The sequence below is a fragment of the Lepisosteus platostomus genome, chromosome 10, assembly GCF_059453375.1.
Source record: "Lepisosteus platostomus isolate fLepPlt1 chromosome 10, fLepPlt1.hap1, whole genome shotgun sequence".
Classification (NCBI taxonomy): Eukaryota; Metazoa; Chordata; class Actinopteri; order Semionotiformes; family Lepisosteidae; genus Lepisosteus; species Lepisosteus platostomus.
The window spans coordinates 16242116-16260676 of NC_142620.1; the positions used below are offsets into that span (position 1 = coordinate 16242116).

Genomic DNA, 18561 nt, shown 5'->3' on the forward strand with positions numbered 1-18561 from the left:
TCACAGAATCAAGAGAATTGCGAATACTCTTCCTTCCACTTTTTCAGGTGTTCCCCTGGACACTGAAATGGAGAAATAAAAGAGATCATATGGGCCAGTGACAGCTGGTCGGCTCAGTGGATCAGTAGATTTACTGATGGGCCTCAGCTGCTTACACATCTTTCACTTCTTCATGTTTCACCTTCCACACAACATTGTGATTTCTGCCTGCTGTGTGATTGAATTTTTCTTACAGTTTAATACAAAAACCTGAGTTTGTTAATGTTTCAGGTGGTAGAATACATTTATCTTTGATCTTATATAATCCCCATCTTAGAGACATGTGAGGTGATTATTATATGTTATTGTTGTATTCAACAATAAATATATTGTGTTTTTTGTGTAAAATCAATGGTCATAAGGTTGATTTTTTGTTAATTCATTCAAAATATTATATTTTTTTACAAACAGAATTATGTAAGAGGGATAAATACACATTACTTTGAAAATGTCTAATCAACCTAGGTATCCATTCCCACTATCCTGGACCTCAGTGCAAAACCTTGAGTTTATTTCATTGTTTTTTTTTACACATGTGAAATTTGTTTTTGATTTCCAGACGTCTGAGGTTGTTAGTCATCTCACAGTCTGAAACAGTGAAAGCCTCTTCCAGTCAACCAAATTCCAAAAATAAAAGAGAGAGAGAGAAGGAAAGAAAAGCTATAAAATATGTAATATGTGCCTGTGAACTCAATAAAAGTGCCTTTGAGGGAACTCATGAGTGTTGGAAGGTTAGTTTATACAGTACTTGGCAGGATCTTCTGGCATGGTTTCCGTAAGCCTCTGAGAGGTGAGTGAGTTAAAACAGTTTGCTACTGACTCCTCAGCAGGCCTGAGGGAAACCATCACGTATCCCATTGGTTTTCTGCATTGACATTGCTCGTTTCTCTGTAGCTTTGAAGACATGGTGGAATATTTCAGTCTGAAGCCAAAGTCCGGGGAGAAGGAGGTTCTGCCTAACTACATTTTCATGCTGTGGTATGAGTTCTGCAATGACTTTAAGAACGCTTGGAAACGAGAAAGCAAAAACATCTCTAAGGAGCGGTGAGTAGATCCAAATTCGCAAAACACTCAAGTCAAAACCATTTACAAAAACACCTCTTATAAAACTGCAGATTTTAAGGACATTCTCTCTGTACGTCCTTCAACCCAATTATTTACCTTAAGCTCCAACATTGTAGTGACATTGTAGGTCTTATGCTACATTTTGTGTCTGACAGAAATGGGTAGAAATGTTTTCTTGGGTGGGAAAAGAACTCTCAAAGTTAAGTCTAAGAATCGGAACCATTCACTCTGTTCGCCTGATAAACAGCACCTTATAAATACTAGTAACTCCAATTACTAACAAAAGAGAGCACCACCTAATATAGAACAGATTGCTTCTCTCTGTTCCTCTTGCATTTTCTGTGTTGAACAAGTCTAAATGAGGCAATATGAATTCTGCAGACAGTGAAGACAAATAAAAGTGGCTGCTTTTACCAGTTATTAAGGTGAACTGGCATCAAAGGGGGGACGAAGCACATCTTGGGCCACAGTTAGTACAATGTCAAAGCCCTACTCTGGATTTACGACACTTCATCTGACCTTTGCCATCCTGCTGTGCGCCTCAAACTGTGCGACACCACATCTCACGACGGCCTCCCGGCTTTATTAGCGTGGGGATGAAAGCCCATTAAATACAGGGTGTTCCAAAAACCTCTTAAAACAATGTCATGATCCAGGGAATCCATAGAACAAGGTTAATGTTGTTGGTTTACAGACACTTTTAACAATTAATCACTTTCCATCTCTGTTGTGGTGCATACGGTTAAGGACGAAGAAGCCTTTATTCAGTCTTTCTAATGAAACCTTTTTTAATGTTTTTCATGTACAGTTTCCCTTTTAATACATGAAATGTTTTAAGCATTCTACCTGAATATGTGCATTTACAGTACATGTATATCCAAAAGAAGATTTTTGTTTTTATTATTCTACTATATAATGATCTACTATAAAATTACTTCATAGAAAATAATTGTGTGACTTTTTTATTTAAAAAAGTCAAATAGAAAAGTTAAAAAGCTTTGTAAATAAGAACGTTATTTCAGTGAACAACTATATATTATTGTAATTTTTATCTGATGTGGCAGTATATGGTTTCAGATGACTAAAGCTCAAACTAGAAATAATTTAATTACTAGTTTACATAACTATAGTACAAGTAAATGTGATCTTCTAAGCACTACTGAATAAGTTGTGAAATATAGTTTTTCATGTTTTCCCTATGCCAGTCTGCTTTATCAATACATTTACTAATATGGTACGTCTATCCTCTGACATCACGAAAATCAAGGTGGTAACTGTAAACTGCATATCCAAATGAGAACACTAGAGCTAATGTATTCAGAGAACTGCTTAAATGCCTTTATGGTAGAGAGTGGAATAATAAGGGTGCTAATGTAAATTATGGCTTTGATACAATTAGGGATTGGAACAATTATATTTTAATGAGGAACCAATGTTAATGTTTTGTATTTGGGAAGGAAAAAAGGGAAACTTATAATTAGAATAGATGCTACACAAAATTTGCTTTATTAGCAATTATTTTATTGAGTTGTATAAATCAATTAGGGCTTTGAAATAGTGTAAAATATTATACAAGAGGAACCAGACACATTTAAAATCTTTATTGCTGATTCCTTAGACACTCTTGGGGAATGTAAAAACCCTAACTGGCCAAACATTGCTCAGGATGACTGATTTAACTCTTTAACCTCAGAATTGTGGGTTTTCCTGAAGATCTGAATTGTTTCAATCCATTTTGTTAGAACCAACATTGGCATGATTTACATATGATTAGAAATGGTCCTGTATTTTGTCCAGGCTGGTTTCTCAGTTTAGATACTGTAGGTGTTTTAGATTTTAATTCCAATCATAAGGAAGTTCTTAAAACAGGAATTGAACGAAACGGTGGTGAAGAGGCTAAGAAGGAACTGAAGAAATAAAACATTTTTAGTAAAAATGGCTAAACCTATCTGACAATTTGCCAATCACAGGCTTGCAAATCTAGTTTAAAATACTCCAGCCAAAATTCACAGGCTAACGTTGATTGGAGCGCTCTTTGTGCTTTCTGTGTTTGCCTGGAAAATCTAGTGTCTGACACTTGAGACAATTAAGAAGGCAGTCAAACCAATAAAGACCGTGTTTGTTTTCTTGATCTCTTTTTGCAGTAAGTAACTCAGGAATGCTTTGAAAACTTTGAATAAAGAGTTAATAAACTGTACTTTTCTAATGTACGTTTTCCTAAGGCAGGGAGAATTAAACAGAATGCAAAAAATAACTGCTGCAAAAGCTTTTTAGTTGTTGACATGAATAAAATTCAACTGAGTCTATCCAGAACAGAATTATGTCAAAGCCTGACATGCAAGGATGAAAGTGTATTTTTAAACTATTACATTATTATTCAATCAATTCTGATGAACTACTGAGTGAACGTTCCAAAATGATTTATATAATTTCCAAAATTGGTGCTTGTCATTACCGTTTTCGACTTTACACAGTGTGTTGTTCACTTTCTATAATTATTGAAAGTGAATAACCAAAAATACATTTGAAAAAGAATATGATATATTCTTGCTGTTTTTAATCAGCCTTGTTAAGTGCTCCTTTTCTTACTTTTCTTGATCATGATTAGAGCTACAGTAGTTCAGGCCACAAACAGGACTGACAGATTTACCCACTTTTTTTTGGTAATAGAATTACCAAATCATCTGGTAATTGAAGATTGGTGGCTTTATGTAGCACCACTGTTTAATATTCTTTTTCACTCGTTAAGATTCATTTTGATGATGTTGATATTTTAAAAGCACACTTATCTGTAGGTCCAACTAGCTGGGTTTGCAGATTGAAGTAGGCTACTGTTTTCTTCATCAAAACCATTACTTATGAAAACAATGACAAATCTATTTAAGCAATTAAATGCTGAAATTGTAAACTGTCAGCTTTTGGAATAAAAATAGCTATTTTAATTATCACGCACAAATTATACATTTACTTTTTTAAAAGGGGATGACTTCTAAATATTTGAGTGCTTCTGTACATTGAAATATACTACATTTTGGTGTGGCAAATGATCTATTTATATCTAAATGTTCAGTGCTTAGTCTTCATGCTATTATTGCTGTATCAGAAATGTCTTAAATGAAAATAAGAAATTTTAAATTTAAAAATATTATTTTTCACTGTATCAAAACACTGGCCCTGTTTGTAAGTCACAATTTACCCATGACTGAAGGTTTGTTCACCTATTAAGTTTATTATAAAGGGAATAAAAAAGGTAATACAAATCTTTTTTAGAAACCTCCTTAAGTATCCTATAACCTAAGGCCATTATTCAGAGTTGTTTTTCAAAAGCTTAATCTGAACAGACTGATCTTTAAGTTTATCTTCTTAAAGGTGTCACGATTATAGTCCCCCCTCCTTAAGGGTGCTCCAGCCCTTTCACTTTAGACTTAATTCTGTGCACCTGACCCCTTTTCCCAGCCCACCTTAAAAGCCAGGCGCTGACGTTCATCCTGGCTCTGCATCTGGTTTCCACACCGTGCGAGTCCGGGACCTGGAAGCGCCTGGTCCCGTTAAGGTTTTAATCTCTGTTCCCGTTCCCTGTCCGCCGGTTCCGACCCGGTTCATGGTTTTAATTCCTTGTTAGGATGGATCACCTAGCTATGGACTTATTCTTGTGTTTTTGGATTCCCTCTATGGATTACTTCTGGATTGTTTGCCTCGGCCACACCTTCCCCGTGCACCAGCGCACTTTGGACACGCCCCCCTGTTTTCAGCCCCGTATCCCTGCATGACCTTTTCCTAGTGTTTCCCACTTCTTCGGATTGTGTCGTCCGCATAGGGTCCGGAAAGAACTGTTCGTTACAAAAGGCCCATTTCTGGTGCATCTGTGACGACGATGTCGCTCGTATCCCGTCAGAATGAAACTGCATGTCACACTGAGCAGGCAGCTCTCACTGCAGTGACACAATGCCAGAAGCACACAAGTGCACTTGGCCTTGCTAATGCAGCAGGCTGGGGGTGTTCTGGAGTTGGAAGCAATGAAAGGGAGACTTCCAGTTTCATTCCAGAAAGCGGAGGTGTTGATGAAGCCTTTTGCTAAATGTCTTAACAAGGACAAAGGGGAAAGGAATCAGCAAGGGCCAAGACTGCAGCTTGTATGGGAAAGTATTCTCATCTTTGAAAGCTGAATTGCTTTCTGCAAGCATTCGTAGCCTCGAGTTGAAGGAGGTATTGCGCAGTAGGTGGATGTTTCATTATAAAAAGACCACCCTATAGACACCTTTTATAAGTACAGCATCTTCTTTAGTGGCACACTGACATTCATTGAATCTGCTGTAAAGTGTTCTCATTTAAGTTAGACTATATTTGCTGTATATGTACATTTGTTGGAAAAAAATACTTTCTATTTTTTTTTCCACATGGTGAAAGAAAAATAGGTGTCTTCTTTGAAAATATTATTTCAATTATTTTTTTGCTGCTTTTATAAATTATAATTAGATATACAGATAAGAGTATGTATTTTTTTTAAGATGGGCTTTATGCCACTATCTCCAATTAAATTGTCTTTCAACTGGCTATTTAGCATTGCCCATGTTTAATGTTTAGTGCTAAGTGTTCATTGCTGTAACAGTATATTGTATTTCTAACTGAAACATGTTTAGCCTATGCATCAAAACCAGCAAACAATTTAATCAAAAACTGAACATTTCAACAGAACATACAGTATCAATCATTTGAGAATATTATATCACCATACTATTGGACTAAATGCCTGATTGTCCTATATATGGTGAGAAATGTGATCCTAAAGAAATTGATTATCAAATCCATTGTTAAATCATTATCAAGCCATTGCTGTTGTTTATTACGATGTTATTGTCCATCCATTCATTTTCTAACTGCTTAATCTAATTCAGGATCACGGGGGAGCCAGAGCCTATCCCAGCAAGCATCGGGCGCAAGGCAGGATACACCCTGGATGGGATGCCAGTCCATCGCAGGGCCACACAGACACACACACGCTAGCACCAGGGCCAATTTTCCCAAAGGCCAATTAACCTTCCAATGTGTGTTTGGACACTGGGAGGAAACCAGAGCTTCCAGAGGAAACCCAACACAAACACAAGGAAAACTTACAATTAAATATAGATAGCACCCCATGTCCAGATTTGAACTGTGGTCCCAGCGCTATGAGACACATAGTTAACCACTGCGCCATGATGCTGCCCTAGGTTTTATTTTTATATTTCTAATCTTTAAGTACTCCAAAAAGAAGTAATATAGATATGCCTTTGTGTTTGTCATATTGAGTTGGTTAGTGATTGAGTCATCACTAATATAAAATGTATTCTTAGATAACTGTCAATATGCCCTATAAGGAATATTACCTGGAATTCTGAAAGTGGAAAAAACAACAGAGAATACAAATATTGACCTCAAACTCCATGTTGGTGGTTGTGTAATAAATTTAGTAATAAATTGTGTAGTATTACATGATGTTGTGTAATGTTGTGTAGTATTTAGTAATAAATACTAAGGGCTATGATGTAAAAGATAATTGCTTTATTCAGCTGTTAGTTCAACTGAATTCCTAATGTCATTAATCCTGACCACAGCAAAACATTTCCAACAGTTACAAGGAATGGTGATATATTTTGAGGGGTCTGCAAACATTATGTAGTTATTGTGCTATTGCATTTAAACAAGAATGGTTGTAAACCTGAGGTTCCATAAACTATGGGCTCTCACAGATATCTCTCCTATATTCCATGTTGCTGGGTTTTTCAAATTAGTCATTTAATTTGTGGTGGAAAGCAGTTAAATGTTGTGATCCATTTTAGTGTAGGCGTTGCAGTCCATGTCTGAACCAGTGTTCTGTGGACACTTTATTGTTTATTACTTCCCCTGACATAACCTCAGAACTATAAGTGGCTATTACAGAGGAAGCTGAAATTTTGTTCTCACTCAGCTTTATTCAGTATACAAACTAGGTTTTTCTCACAGTTTCATTTAACAGTTTGCCTTTCAAGGATAGAAGTCTGGATAACTGCACCTGTGTGACTGCACAGTGCCAACAAACTGCAAATAATGTAAAAACTGATTTAAATACGTTCTCACTGCCTACCCTGATCTTGAAATGGATTAAATTATAATAAACACACCTGCAGATTACACATTCCAAACACGTCTCTTGATGGTGACTTTGTATTTATAGTACCAGAGGCCATCTGTATTTACCCAGAATGGAAAGCTGCCCACTTGTATCATTAGTGTTTAACATTAGCAGTCAGTGAATGGCCAGAATTTCATCCCAAGCTCTTATGTAATGAAACAATTAATATAGCATATCACTTCACTCCGTGAAAATGATCCCACTCCCAAAACATATTAAAGTCTACATACAGTAGTAGTAACATATCCATAAAAACAAATATCAGTTTAACATACTTAACTACTATTATCCAATGGTGTTTTATTTTCATAGAACAATATTTCTCTTTTAAATTGTTTTCTTTAGTGTTTAAATTCCCAGGCCTTTGTAAAGTATTGTCTGTTTACCATTTTGAAAGATTGCTAACGTATCCTAGCCATGTCCAGCAAGCCTTGTTAGTTTTTTCATGATTAACACAAAACGGGTAGTTTGGGCGAGTAGTGACTTAGCCATAATTGTTTCTGTTCTACCCAGGGGTTCTTTGACTGCTAGGTCTCCACACTTTTTGCCTCATTTAACACTTAAGCAACAAATAAGATTAAGTAGCAGGACAAAATGGACAGGTTTTGTAAACCTGCACGCTTATTTAATCGTCCATTAATCATGGTAAGCTGCTCATTCTCATATTTAATGATTAGCTTCTCTCTGGTTTTTGGCTGACAGATCCTTGCCCTGTAGAACATTTCCTTGCTGGAAAAATGTTACCTTTTGGTGGCATATTTAAGTCTTTAACCTTGTGCTTTAAAGGGGCAATGCCTCATCTGTTCTTAATAATTTTCTTTTTCCTGCTTAAGAGGGGTGTTTTTCAATATCAGCCTCCACTGGGTTTCATGTGAAGCAACACGTATAGCACCAAATTGTGAAAAAAAATATTAGCCCTTTGATTGTTTTAATATAGGCCGTAAACAATATCATGCTAGATTAGGCACTGGAAGGTCAAGGCAGAAATTGAATGCCTGTAAGCAATTGTATATTGCTTATCACCATTATTAGAAATGTTTACAAAGTGTGTATCAGGCTTGCCTTCCTTAGAAAGGCTGAATTAATGTCAATATGAAGGTTCTGTTTTAAGTATAAAACAGAATATTTAAGAATGTCTGTGTGTTTTAAATATACCGTATATATATATACTGCTGCAGCCATTTCATTAGGCAATATTGAAGGTTGTATAAAGTGTATCTGCGTTGTGTAGACATATACTGTAGGCTATCAGATGGGTTCCTCTATACACATTGTATATGTGTATGGATCATTTTTGACAGACCTAATTGTATGTATCAAAATAAATACTGTCTTTGATAAAATGGTGAACAGTTGTTCTGCCAATGTAAGGAATTGATTATAGTCTTTAATACAGATCCATGTTCCTTAATTAAGTAGCTTAAAGTTTGTAACTCTAACTCAAGAAAGCAATGGATTAAAAAAGCATTGGATTTTCTGCCTTAATATATTTGAAGAAGAGATTAGGTTTAGAAGAACTAACGCACATAAACTGGTCAAGAGCAATTATTATACTAAGCAGTAAAAATGTACTTGAGCATTCTGACACCATCTATAACATATAACTTATTTGCCTTTCAAAATGATAAAAGAGACTTGGAAGAGTTTTTGGGGTATGATTTTAAAATTATAGTACCCAGTTAAGGCAGTGCATTAGGGACATCTGTTTCAGCATATTTCTGTCTATTCGGTTGCAGGCTCAAAGAAGCCCAGCAGTGCATCAATAAGATAACTGCAGAGAAGAAGGTGGAAACCAAGAAGATCAATCCCAACAGTCTGGTAGGGATGAACTCTCCTAAGACCTTTCCCAATTGAACAGCTAATGTTCTCAATATACTGCAGCTTCACAGTTTTATTATTGATGTTAAAATGTTTAATGTGCACATGTAACAGATTTACAGATAACAGATCCATGGGGTATTTTTAAATTATTAGATACTATTCCACTATTTCTGGGCTTTACTTCTCTGTATTTTAAAATGTTATGCTCACATCAAAATATTGTAGTTATGCCTTTATAGTTAATAAAATGTTCATTTCTTTAAAACAAAATACCAAGCTACTAAATCACTATGGGTACTAAAACATGTTAATTGTATCCATCCTGATATTGATCTCTAATAAAAATTCTGTTGAACTACGGTATATTTTATACAATGTGTCTGTTGAAAAGGTAATTGGTTAATTTGAACTGCTTTGCTGTTATGGATAATGCCTAATTCACACAGCTATTAACAGATTAGCTTCAATGATAGACGTATATTTTTACAAGCTCGTGTGTAAATTAAGTGGAAGATTTGATGCTTCTTAAGTCAGTTCAAAGCAGCAGTGTTTTTAGATGCCACCTTACATTGTAGACAAAATAGCTTCTTATATTTATTTTGTAACACATAATACAAAAGCAAATGTTGACTATTGCAAGAAAAGAGAATGCATTGTGGTTACAGTTATCGTAACGGAACTGAAAAACTATTTTAGAATTATTTTCAGGGTTATGGTAAATATTTGTGATAATATGCATGATGAAGCTTATGTGTGCTATACACGTATATAAAACAAACCTGACAGAAAATACTTTTGCTTTGGTTTTTGCAAATGTGAAGGTCAAGAACATACTAATTTTAGAATATATACCATTTAGGGTATAAATTTCTTTTCATCTCAGTTTTGAAATGCTTCTCTCTTTTTTAGGTTAACATAGTGGTAATCAAGGCCAGAAGGTTGTTTATGTGTTTGTCATAGGAACCATATGCCTAAGTTGTGTCAGTATTGAATAGTGGATGTATAGTATTTGCAAAGTGTGATCGGGTTTGTTTCTGGTTTGTGCTCCTTATGGATACACAGAGACAAAATTAAAAATCCACTAATGCCATATCAGGTTTCCAAAATCCTAACTCTAGACGCAGAGAAAGTGATAAAAATAAACCTAGGTCATTTCAAGTATGCTAACATTTAAAATTCACTGTATACAGACGATACTAGTGTTTACTATGATTTGGGTTTTAATTAATGTCCTTTCCCACTTACGTTTGATCACTTCTAACTGATTCCATATTTGCAGAGTGCTAAGTCAGGCTTACCTCCCATAGAAATTCATTAAAACTTAAATAAAGGCTACTCTGGAATGAGTTAATGGTCTTATTTTCCTTTGAAGAAAGAAACCTGAGATCTCCTGTATACTACAATAACAGCCACTGAATTTTTTTTTTTTTGGGGGGGGGGCTTCTTAAATTTAGTCTATGAATATAACATCATTTTTACAGCTTTCCTCAAAGGTGTTTTCCTTTTTTGCAATGTAAGGCTGGATATGTTACTCTTCAATTAAATTATTTAGAAGCAAAATTCAAGCACACATGATATAACCCATGTTAGCTAGAATTATGGAGAAGAAGTGAATAAAAGCGTACCCATTCAAAATTAAAACACTTTCACTTAAGAAATTAAACTTCATTGCAGTCAGTTATAAATCAGTACACTCAGTATACTACAAAGAAAAAAACTTATAAATGATCTTCTACATTGTAACATTTAGAAAACCCAGAATTAATGTTTTGATATTTAGTTTTAAAACCTTTATTTCTGTGGACTTAATATTTACCTTTTTTTTAAGGAAAAACAAGGAAATTTCAGAACTATAAATATTTAGATATTTTAGTCTTGTTGCACTGCATGGTATGTCATAAGCTTGTTATTTTTGTTCCAACCCTAATTTTGTAAAAGGTGCCATGCTGGGATTAGAGCATCCTTATGAAAGAATTTCCAATAAATACTAAAAACTACAAAATGGCAATAGATATTTAAAGGAAAATGTATAGGATAAAATCCAATCCAATGAAATCTCTGTAAAGAAATGGGTAAATTAAAAAAGCAAAATATAATCCTGCAAAGAATTTCCAGAACATCCAGAGATTTCATTTTAGACCTCGGCCTTGGATTAGCTGTTTTGCAGCAGATCTTTCAGAGTAATAGTTCCATTGAAGATGCAAGTGGATTTGTGATATGTGCAACTGTGATAGCGTTCCAAACCATAGAAATATCCTGAAACATCATTGGTACAGTCCAATATAACTCAGCTTACTGAGCAGGAGGATGACTCTTGGATGTTTCAGATTTTAATTGAAATGTTGCAATGGTAGTATGCAAATGGAAATAGATATGTTTTGGCAATCATGCCCAAATATTGGGTTGAAAAAAATATCACTTGGTGATGGCTTGGCTTTCTTATTATTTAAGGAATATAGGGGTGGATAACCCCAGAACAGTTTCACAGTTACCTCTTATACTAGTATCACTAAAACTTGTCATTTAATGGGGCGAAATTGTAATTTTTTCTTTATTTTGCCATAACAGAAAGAACGGTTACGTCAGAAGGAAGCAAGTGTATCCACCACCTGAAAGAAGCAGCGAGCAGGCTGAGGAGACTGAGAGACTGAAAGGACTGCCCCACTGTGCAGTGTCCGTCGCCTGATCTGTTCCTGCTGCTATCTCGACCTGTCTGTTTATTGGGTACCTGAGCTGACAGCACTGTGATCCCTTGGAGATGCCAGTTCCACCACCTGCCAGCTTACAGGACATCAGGAAAACTGTTGGAAAAGGACAGACTGGGGAAAGGATAACTTGCCAGAGCTATCCCTCATGTGGGCATATCAGATGGGGGTTGGGGTTTTCTGTAATATGTAACAAAGCCAAAATCTATAGCAAAGGCCTTTGGATAAAGAATCCAAGTGAGCAGTCAAACTCCAGCAGTCAGAAATCTCAGATATAAACAAGTTTAAGTCTGTGTAGAGTGATACACTGGAACTACTGGAGTAAATAACAAACACATCAGAGTAACCTTGTGGGTTCATGTTGCTCTGCAGATTCAATCATGACCAACGTATATCTAAAGCTCTGAAAGCTTGTATAAAAATAGCACTAGGGAAATGGACATATTTTATTGAAAAGCAAATCCATACTGATAAAACTTCTCTTAATAGGTTGTAGCTTCGGTGCACAGTTGTTGCATATTTTTATTTTTTGGCCATGACAAATAGATGCCACATGACACAGATAAATACAGATTAAATACAGATAAATGAAGAGCCGTGTCATTGATGTGTGCAGTACATTTAGGATAGGTTACTAAATTAAATTCCTTGAAGTTTGTAAAATTTTCAGTTGTAGCCTTCATCTTTAAAAAATCCCCAGTCCTATCTGTTTTGATTATTTCTTGGGGGTGAAAGTGGATGCTGAGAAAGTTTCTAATTTGAAAGGTATATTTTATAAAGACAGAAACTTGAAAATTTGGTAAATAGATAAGATAAGATCAGATCACTTTATTAGCCACATACAATTTCTTGCATTAGGAATTTGTCTTTTCGCATACCCCAGCTTGTTCTTCATGAGACACACAGATAGGGAGAGAGAAGCTTAAATAAATACACAACATTTTAATCGATGATCTTTGTTAAAGACAGGGGGAAGCTAAATATTGGTATTTGTGCCTTTGAGAGTTGAAGAGAGGAACCTGATTGCAGTCAATTCTGATTGAGTTACAGTGACCCCTACTGGGCAGGTTTTGGGTGGTTACCAGGGTTGTGCTTTGCTTTCTAAAGCACAATGGATGGATAAAACTCAATAATTACATTTTTCCAGGAGAAAACTAAAGTCTACTATTCTGACTCTTTCAGTCTGGTGTCAGTTGTAGCCATATGCTGAGGTTTGAGATGGATTTTCAGAACTGAGGAACCGATTGAAGAAAATTATATTTGCAATAACACAGAAAAAGCCATCATGGCATAAAAACATTTGTTCTGTATTAATATACCTTATTATTCAATAGTTCCCTTCAGGTAACAGATATAATTATATTGCACGTTTGGCCAATGTTTAAAATTTCTATGCAATAGTTTTTCTGAAATCCAATATATCTCCCATATTTATACTAACAGTTACACATTACAGTGATTAATGTGCCATTATGCAGTTAAATTAACCATTTACATTTTTTTTCGAAAGCTAAAAAATATATTTGTTTAACAGAACATTTGTATTTTAACAATAAAAGATTTGAACTTTTAGCTTTATGTTTCGGAGACAAGGTCTACTAAAGAAATATAGTCCTATATTAATAGGGATTCAGATATATTTGTATATATAAAAACATTTATTTTATGCCTAAATATCTATTGTTTGATCGTTGCAGATATATTTTTGTATATAATTTCAGCCCAAATGTGAGAATGCTATTGAGACAGTTCATTCAGGTTTATCAGAGAGAAGTTTTTTATTTTTTCATTAGTGCAAAATAAATGTAAATTAAAAAAAAATATTTCAATTTAAGGATTACAAGAGAGAGCCGCATACTTCACCCCCAGAAAAGTCCATCTATACATGTTGTACTTGCATAGAAGAGTTTCACTGTAATGTGTACATATCGGTTTATATAAACTCGTGTTATCTGTTGAAAAGTAAAATACCTAAAAGAAGGTTCCTTTTATTTAGATTTGAAAGGTTTGGTCATTTTGAGAAGTTATACATAAAGAAGCATGCCAGACTATCAGAAACAGTACTTGTTAAGTAAAACTTTTTTAACACTAGAAATATTCAGAAATGTCATTCACAACATACAGTGTGAAGGACTGTGATATTTTTTCAAAGCAGCTAGAGTAAGATTTGCGTATAGGGGGAAAATGAAAGATCTGTTTTGTCTATATGTATGTTAAAAACATCTTTGACAGAAATCGGTGAAGAATTTTGTCCTAATTTAATTTTCCTAATTAAAAATCAGTCTTCCATGTGAAAGCAAGTGCAGGAGCAGGCAGTGTCAGAGTAAGCTGTAAAGGAGATGGTGATCTAAAGACATTGCCTTGAACTTGGTATATTTCCTTCACTCATAGAGTTGATCAACTTCAAGAAAATATTTAAAAAAATAATGAATTTATCATGCTAATCATTATAAGTGGAATAAAAAAGCATAAGTGGAATTTGAAGGTATGACATATTTCATTTGAGAAATTAGAAAACTTAATTGAATACAAATCCGAAGCGTAATGTACAGTACACCTTCTTTTCCCCAAGGTAATATTTATTTGTTAAGGGTTTATAAAAAGAGTCACAAAACTAGATCATGGAAATGAAGTCCCAGTTTAACATTAAATATTGCAGTCATTTGAAGATTTTTTTAATTTATTGGAGATAAGTGTTAAAGCTGAGATAAAACATGTGAAACTCTTTGAGCATCAGACCAATGTCTGAATGATCTGTAAGTACGATGGATGAGCATTTTCCGTTGTTGTCATTCATTCCACTTCTCATGACCTGGACAAGATCTGGAGTTTTCTTTTGTCAATTTATAAGATTTTTTGTGCTAATATATTAGTCAACAAAACTGTAGGGGAAGAATGTATCCTTATGACTCAAATAAAATGGAAAATTTAAAGAGAACCTTTTTTTTTCCTTTTTCGCACTTTAAACCAAAACACGGTTCATCTTATTCATATAAGCTGATGAGAAAGGAAAGGGTATAAGATGAAACATTAAAAATAACATAGACATGTCTATGGGTTTCCTTATTATTTTCAATTTTCAGTTTTTAAGTACTTGGAGAAAACAGCCAATTGATAGTGCGGACAGTTTTAATATGGTATCAGCCCTGTAAAAATGTCATTTTAGTTTAATGAAACAAATTTTAAAGAATATGTATTTTATATATAACTGGTCACAAGCAACACAGCCCCTGTATTTGCATTTTCATTGCACCATTTTGTTAACTCATGCATTGCACAAGAAATGATTTACATGTTTCTATTTTTATAGTGTTGTATCCCAACTAAAGGGACATCTTAGAAGGTCCTGAAAATACACTCAGATACAAAATACATATCTCAAGGAAACTATGTTTGCTTGCATTTTTCCTTTAATGTATTAGAAAATGCCAAATGCAAGAGGGCATTTTATTCTAGATAAAAAAGAGAGATTTGCTCATTTGTTCAACAGAAGCAAACATAATTCCTTCTTTTGAGAGTTTTCAGTATCCCCAATTCTGCAATAACAATACTAAATCTGAAGTGGAACCTCAAAGGAAACAGTAGACTGGGTTTATTACTTATCTTCTGGTTATTGACATCTTTTGTAAACAAGTCTTTGACCTGGGTCAATCAGTGTCCACCATGATCTCAACCAAAAGTGTGCAAAGGACAGAACATAGACAAACAAAGATGTTACACATGGATCATAGAAATGTCTTTCAATAAATCTGGAGAGTAAGAATGTAGTTTGGCAACATTATTTGGTGATGGCTAACACCAACATGTGTCACTACAACATGTGTCACTACCATATTATCCTACCACAACCACAAAATATTATAAGTCCACAACCAGAGTACTTTTGATGTGTTTAAAAAATCTCATAAAATCTTAAATATTATCTTAAATATGTTTTGCATGGTTTGCCATTTCTAAAGGAGATGCAGAATTCTTGAGGTATTTAATTATGGACCAATACAATCAATTAACTGAGCTCGACTTGGTCACAGTTGCATCCTGTCAGTTGATAATACTAATGAATGCTAGTGACTCTGGATACGTAACTCATTGATGCACTAACAACTTTACGTTTTAAATGTTCCTGCCAGCTACATATTCTATGTGTTCTTTCTTTTACTAGGGGTGTTGCTTGTAGTGTAAGTAAAATATGGAAATGTGTGCACTAATTGTGTAATATTTCTATTATCAGACATCTTTTCTCCACCATCAACAGACTGCTCAAGCCAAACTGCCCCACCACATTACCTGCCTCATCACAACTTTGCAACACATTCTTAGATTTCTTTAGTTCTAAGATTGACAACATCCGGCATCACATTCTCTCCACTACGGATATAATTTCCACACCTCCTCCCTCCTCATCCAACTTCTCTGGTTCCCGTCTCTCCAGCTTCTCTCTTCTTGACTCAGCATCCCTAAACAAACTAGTTACGCGCATGAAACCCACCACATCTATTTTAGATCCCATTCCCACCACTTTATTCCAGTCCTGTTTCTCTTCTCTCTGTCCCATTGTCCTCAATATAATACATGAATCCTTGAGCACCGGCATTGTACCAACGGTCCTCAAAACTGCTGCTATTACCCCAGTGCCAAAGAAGCCTAACATGGCTCTCGACAATCTTAACAACTTTCGCCCCATCTCCAACTTACCCTTTCTCTCTAAAATTCTAGAACGTGCTGTCACACTTCAGTTACATAACCACCTCATGACAAACAACCTTTTCGAACCCCTCCAATCTGGCTTCCGTCAACTTCACAGCACAGAAACCGCCCTAGTCAAAGTCACCAACGATCTCCTAATAGCTTCTGATTCTGGTTCTCTTTCCATACTCATCCTTCTTGATCTCAGTGCTGCCTTTGACACTGTTGACCATAACATCTTGCTTTCTCGTCTCGAGACTGTGTTTGGAGTCTCTGACACTGCCCTCAAATGGTTTAAGTCTTACCTCACTGATCGCTGTCACTTTGTCTCTCTCAATGGGTACAGGTCTGAAATTGGTCTTGTCAAGTCTGGTGTCCCTCAGGGCTCAATACTGGGCCCCTTGCTCTTCAGCATTTACATGTTCCCACTTGGTCAGCTTTTAAGATCACATGGCCTCAGCTTTCATTTTTACGCTGACGATACTCAAATATACATCCATACCAAACCCGACACTGATGTGGCTGTCTCTATTCTATCTAATTGCATCTCTGACATAAAAATTTGGATGACTCAAAACTTCCTTCATCTTAACTGTGACAAGACTGAAGTCATGCTTATTGGTACCCCCCATCAACTTCGTAAAGCCAGTCCTGTAACCCTGTCTGTAGATGGCTCTGTACTTGAGCTCCAATCAAATTGAAAAACCTTGGGGTTATATTCGATTCTGGCTTAACATTCGACCCACATGTACAGCATACTGTCAAAACATCTTTTTTTCACCTTAGAAATATCGCAAGACTACGCCCTATGCTATCATTAACTGTGGCTGAAAAGCTGATCAACATATTTGTATTCTCTCGAATTGACTACTGCAATGCTCTGCTCCCTGGGGTATCTAAATCTACTCTGAACAAGCTGCAGTATGTCCAAAATTCAGCAGCCAGAATCCTGACCAGATCTAGTGCAAGTGTTCACATTACTCCTATCCTGGAGTCCTTGCACTGGCTTCCGGTCAAATTCCGCGTAGACTTTAAAATCCTCATGCTCACCTACAAGGCTTTACATGGCTTGGCACCTCAATACCTGTCTGAACTTTTATCGCCCTACTCCCCACCTCGCAACCTCCGCTCTTCAAATTCTGCCCTCCTTACTGTCCCCCAAGCCCGTCTACATTGTATGGGCGACAGGGCCTTCTCCTGCTATGCCCCCAAGCTCTGGAACTCCTTGCCCAAGGATATTAGAGAGTCACCTTCTCTAAACTCCTTCAAATCCAGACTCAAAACCCTCCTTTTCAGAAAAGCCTTTACTTAACTGGTTCCATTCTTCACCCCTCTGCTCTTCTTAATACCATCTTCCACGGTCTCCTCTATTGTTATTGTTGTATTGCTGTAATTATAATTGTGTCCTGTCTTGTGAAATTTTCTTATTTATTGTTGTAGTCTTCTTATTTATTGTTATTGTCATCCTGTAAAGCGCTTTGAGAAGCCACCTTTAAAGGCGCTATATAAAATAAAGTTTATTATTATTATTATTATTATTATTATTATTATTATTATTATGCCTCTCTCACAATCTTGTACTCAACAAGACAACCAGTCAACACTGAATCAATCCAAGGTTGAACATGAGTGCTGTATTTCATTATAATTTAAGTTCAATCTTTTAGTTAATTCTTCAATTCCTTGAAACCTAGTACTTGAAAAAAACATATACAGTATTTTGAAGACAATAACCACAACAAGCACAATAATTCCAGGTTCCGAACATACTGGTTTGTTCTGTGTGGATTAGGTACTGCAGCAAGTAGGGAATTGCAATTCTAGAAAAACAAATGTGTTAACCAGCTTTTCTGCAACAGTCAAAGACAACATAGAACATAGTCTGGTGATATTTCTGAAATGCAAGAATTATGTTTTTACACTATTTTGATATGAGGATCACAAATTAAACCAGGATCAAATATCATCCCTAAATTCTTCAGTTTTGATTGAAATACTGTAAGTGATGGGAGGTGCAGTTAAGTGAAGTTAATTTTGACTCATCCAGGTTTTTATATCAGAGATGCAATTAGAGGGTGGAGAAATAGCTAATTC

At 35.5% G+C, this 18561-nt stretch overlaps 1 protein-coding gene across 4 annotated transcripts in view; it reads left to right on the forward strand.

Annotated features, from left to right (window-relative positions):
* Positions 1-13658, forward strand: part of LOC148653429 (formin) — a 144818-nt gene extending 131160 nt beyond the window's left edge. For 3 of the 4 annotated variants that reach the window (XM_088648416.1, XM_088648417.1, XM_088648414.1), the window contains 3 exons: positions 934-1083; positions 8992-9073; positions 11645-13658. In XM_088648416.1, coding sequence (XP_088504542.1) covers positions 934-1083; positions 8992-9073; positions 11645-11689 — 277 coding nt within the window. In that variant the 3' untranslated portion in view covers positions 11690-13658. Of the gene's footprint in view, positions 1-931; positions 1084-8991; positions 9074-11644 lie in introns of those variants that run through there. The other variant, XM_088648418.1, reaches the window with a different exon arrangement.
* The last annotated feature ends 4903 nt before the right edge of the window (positions 13659-18561 follow it).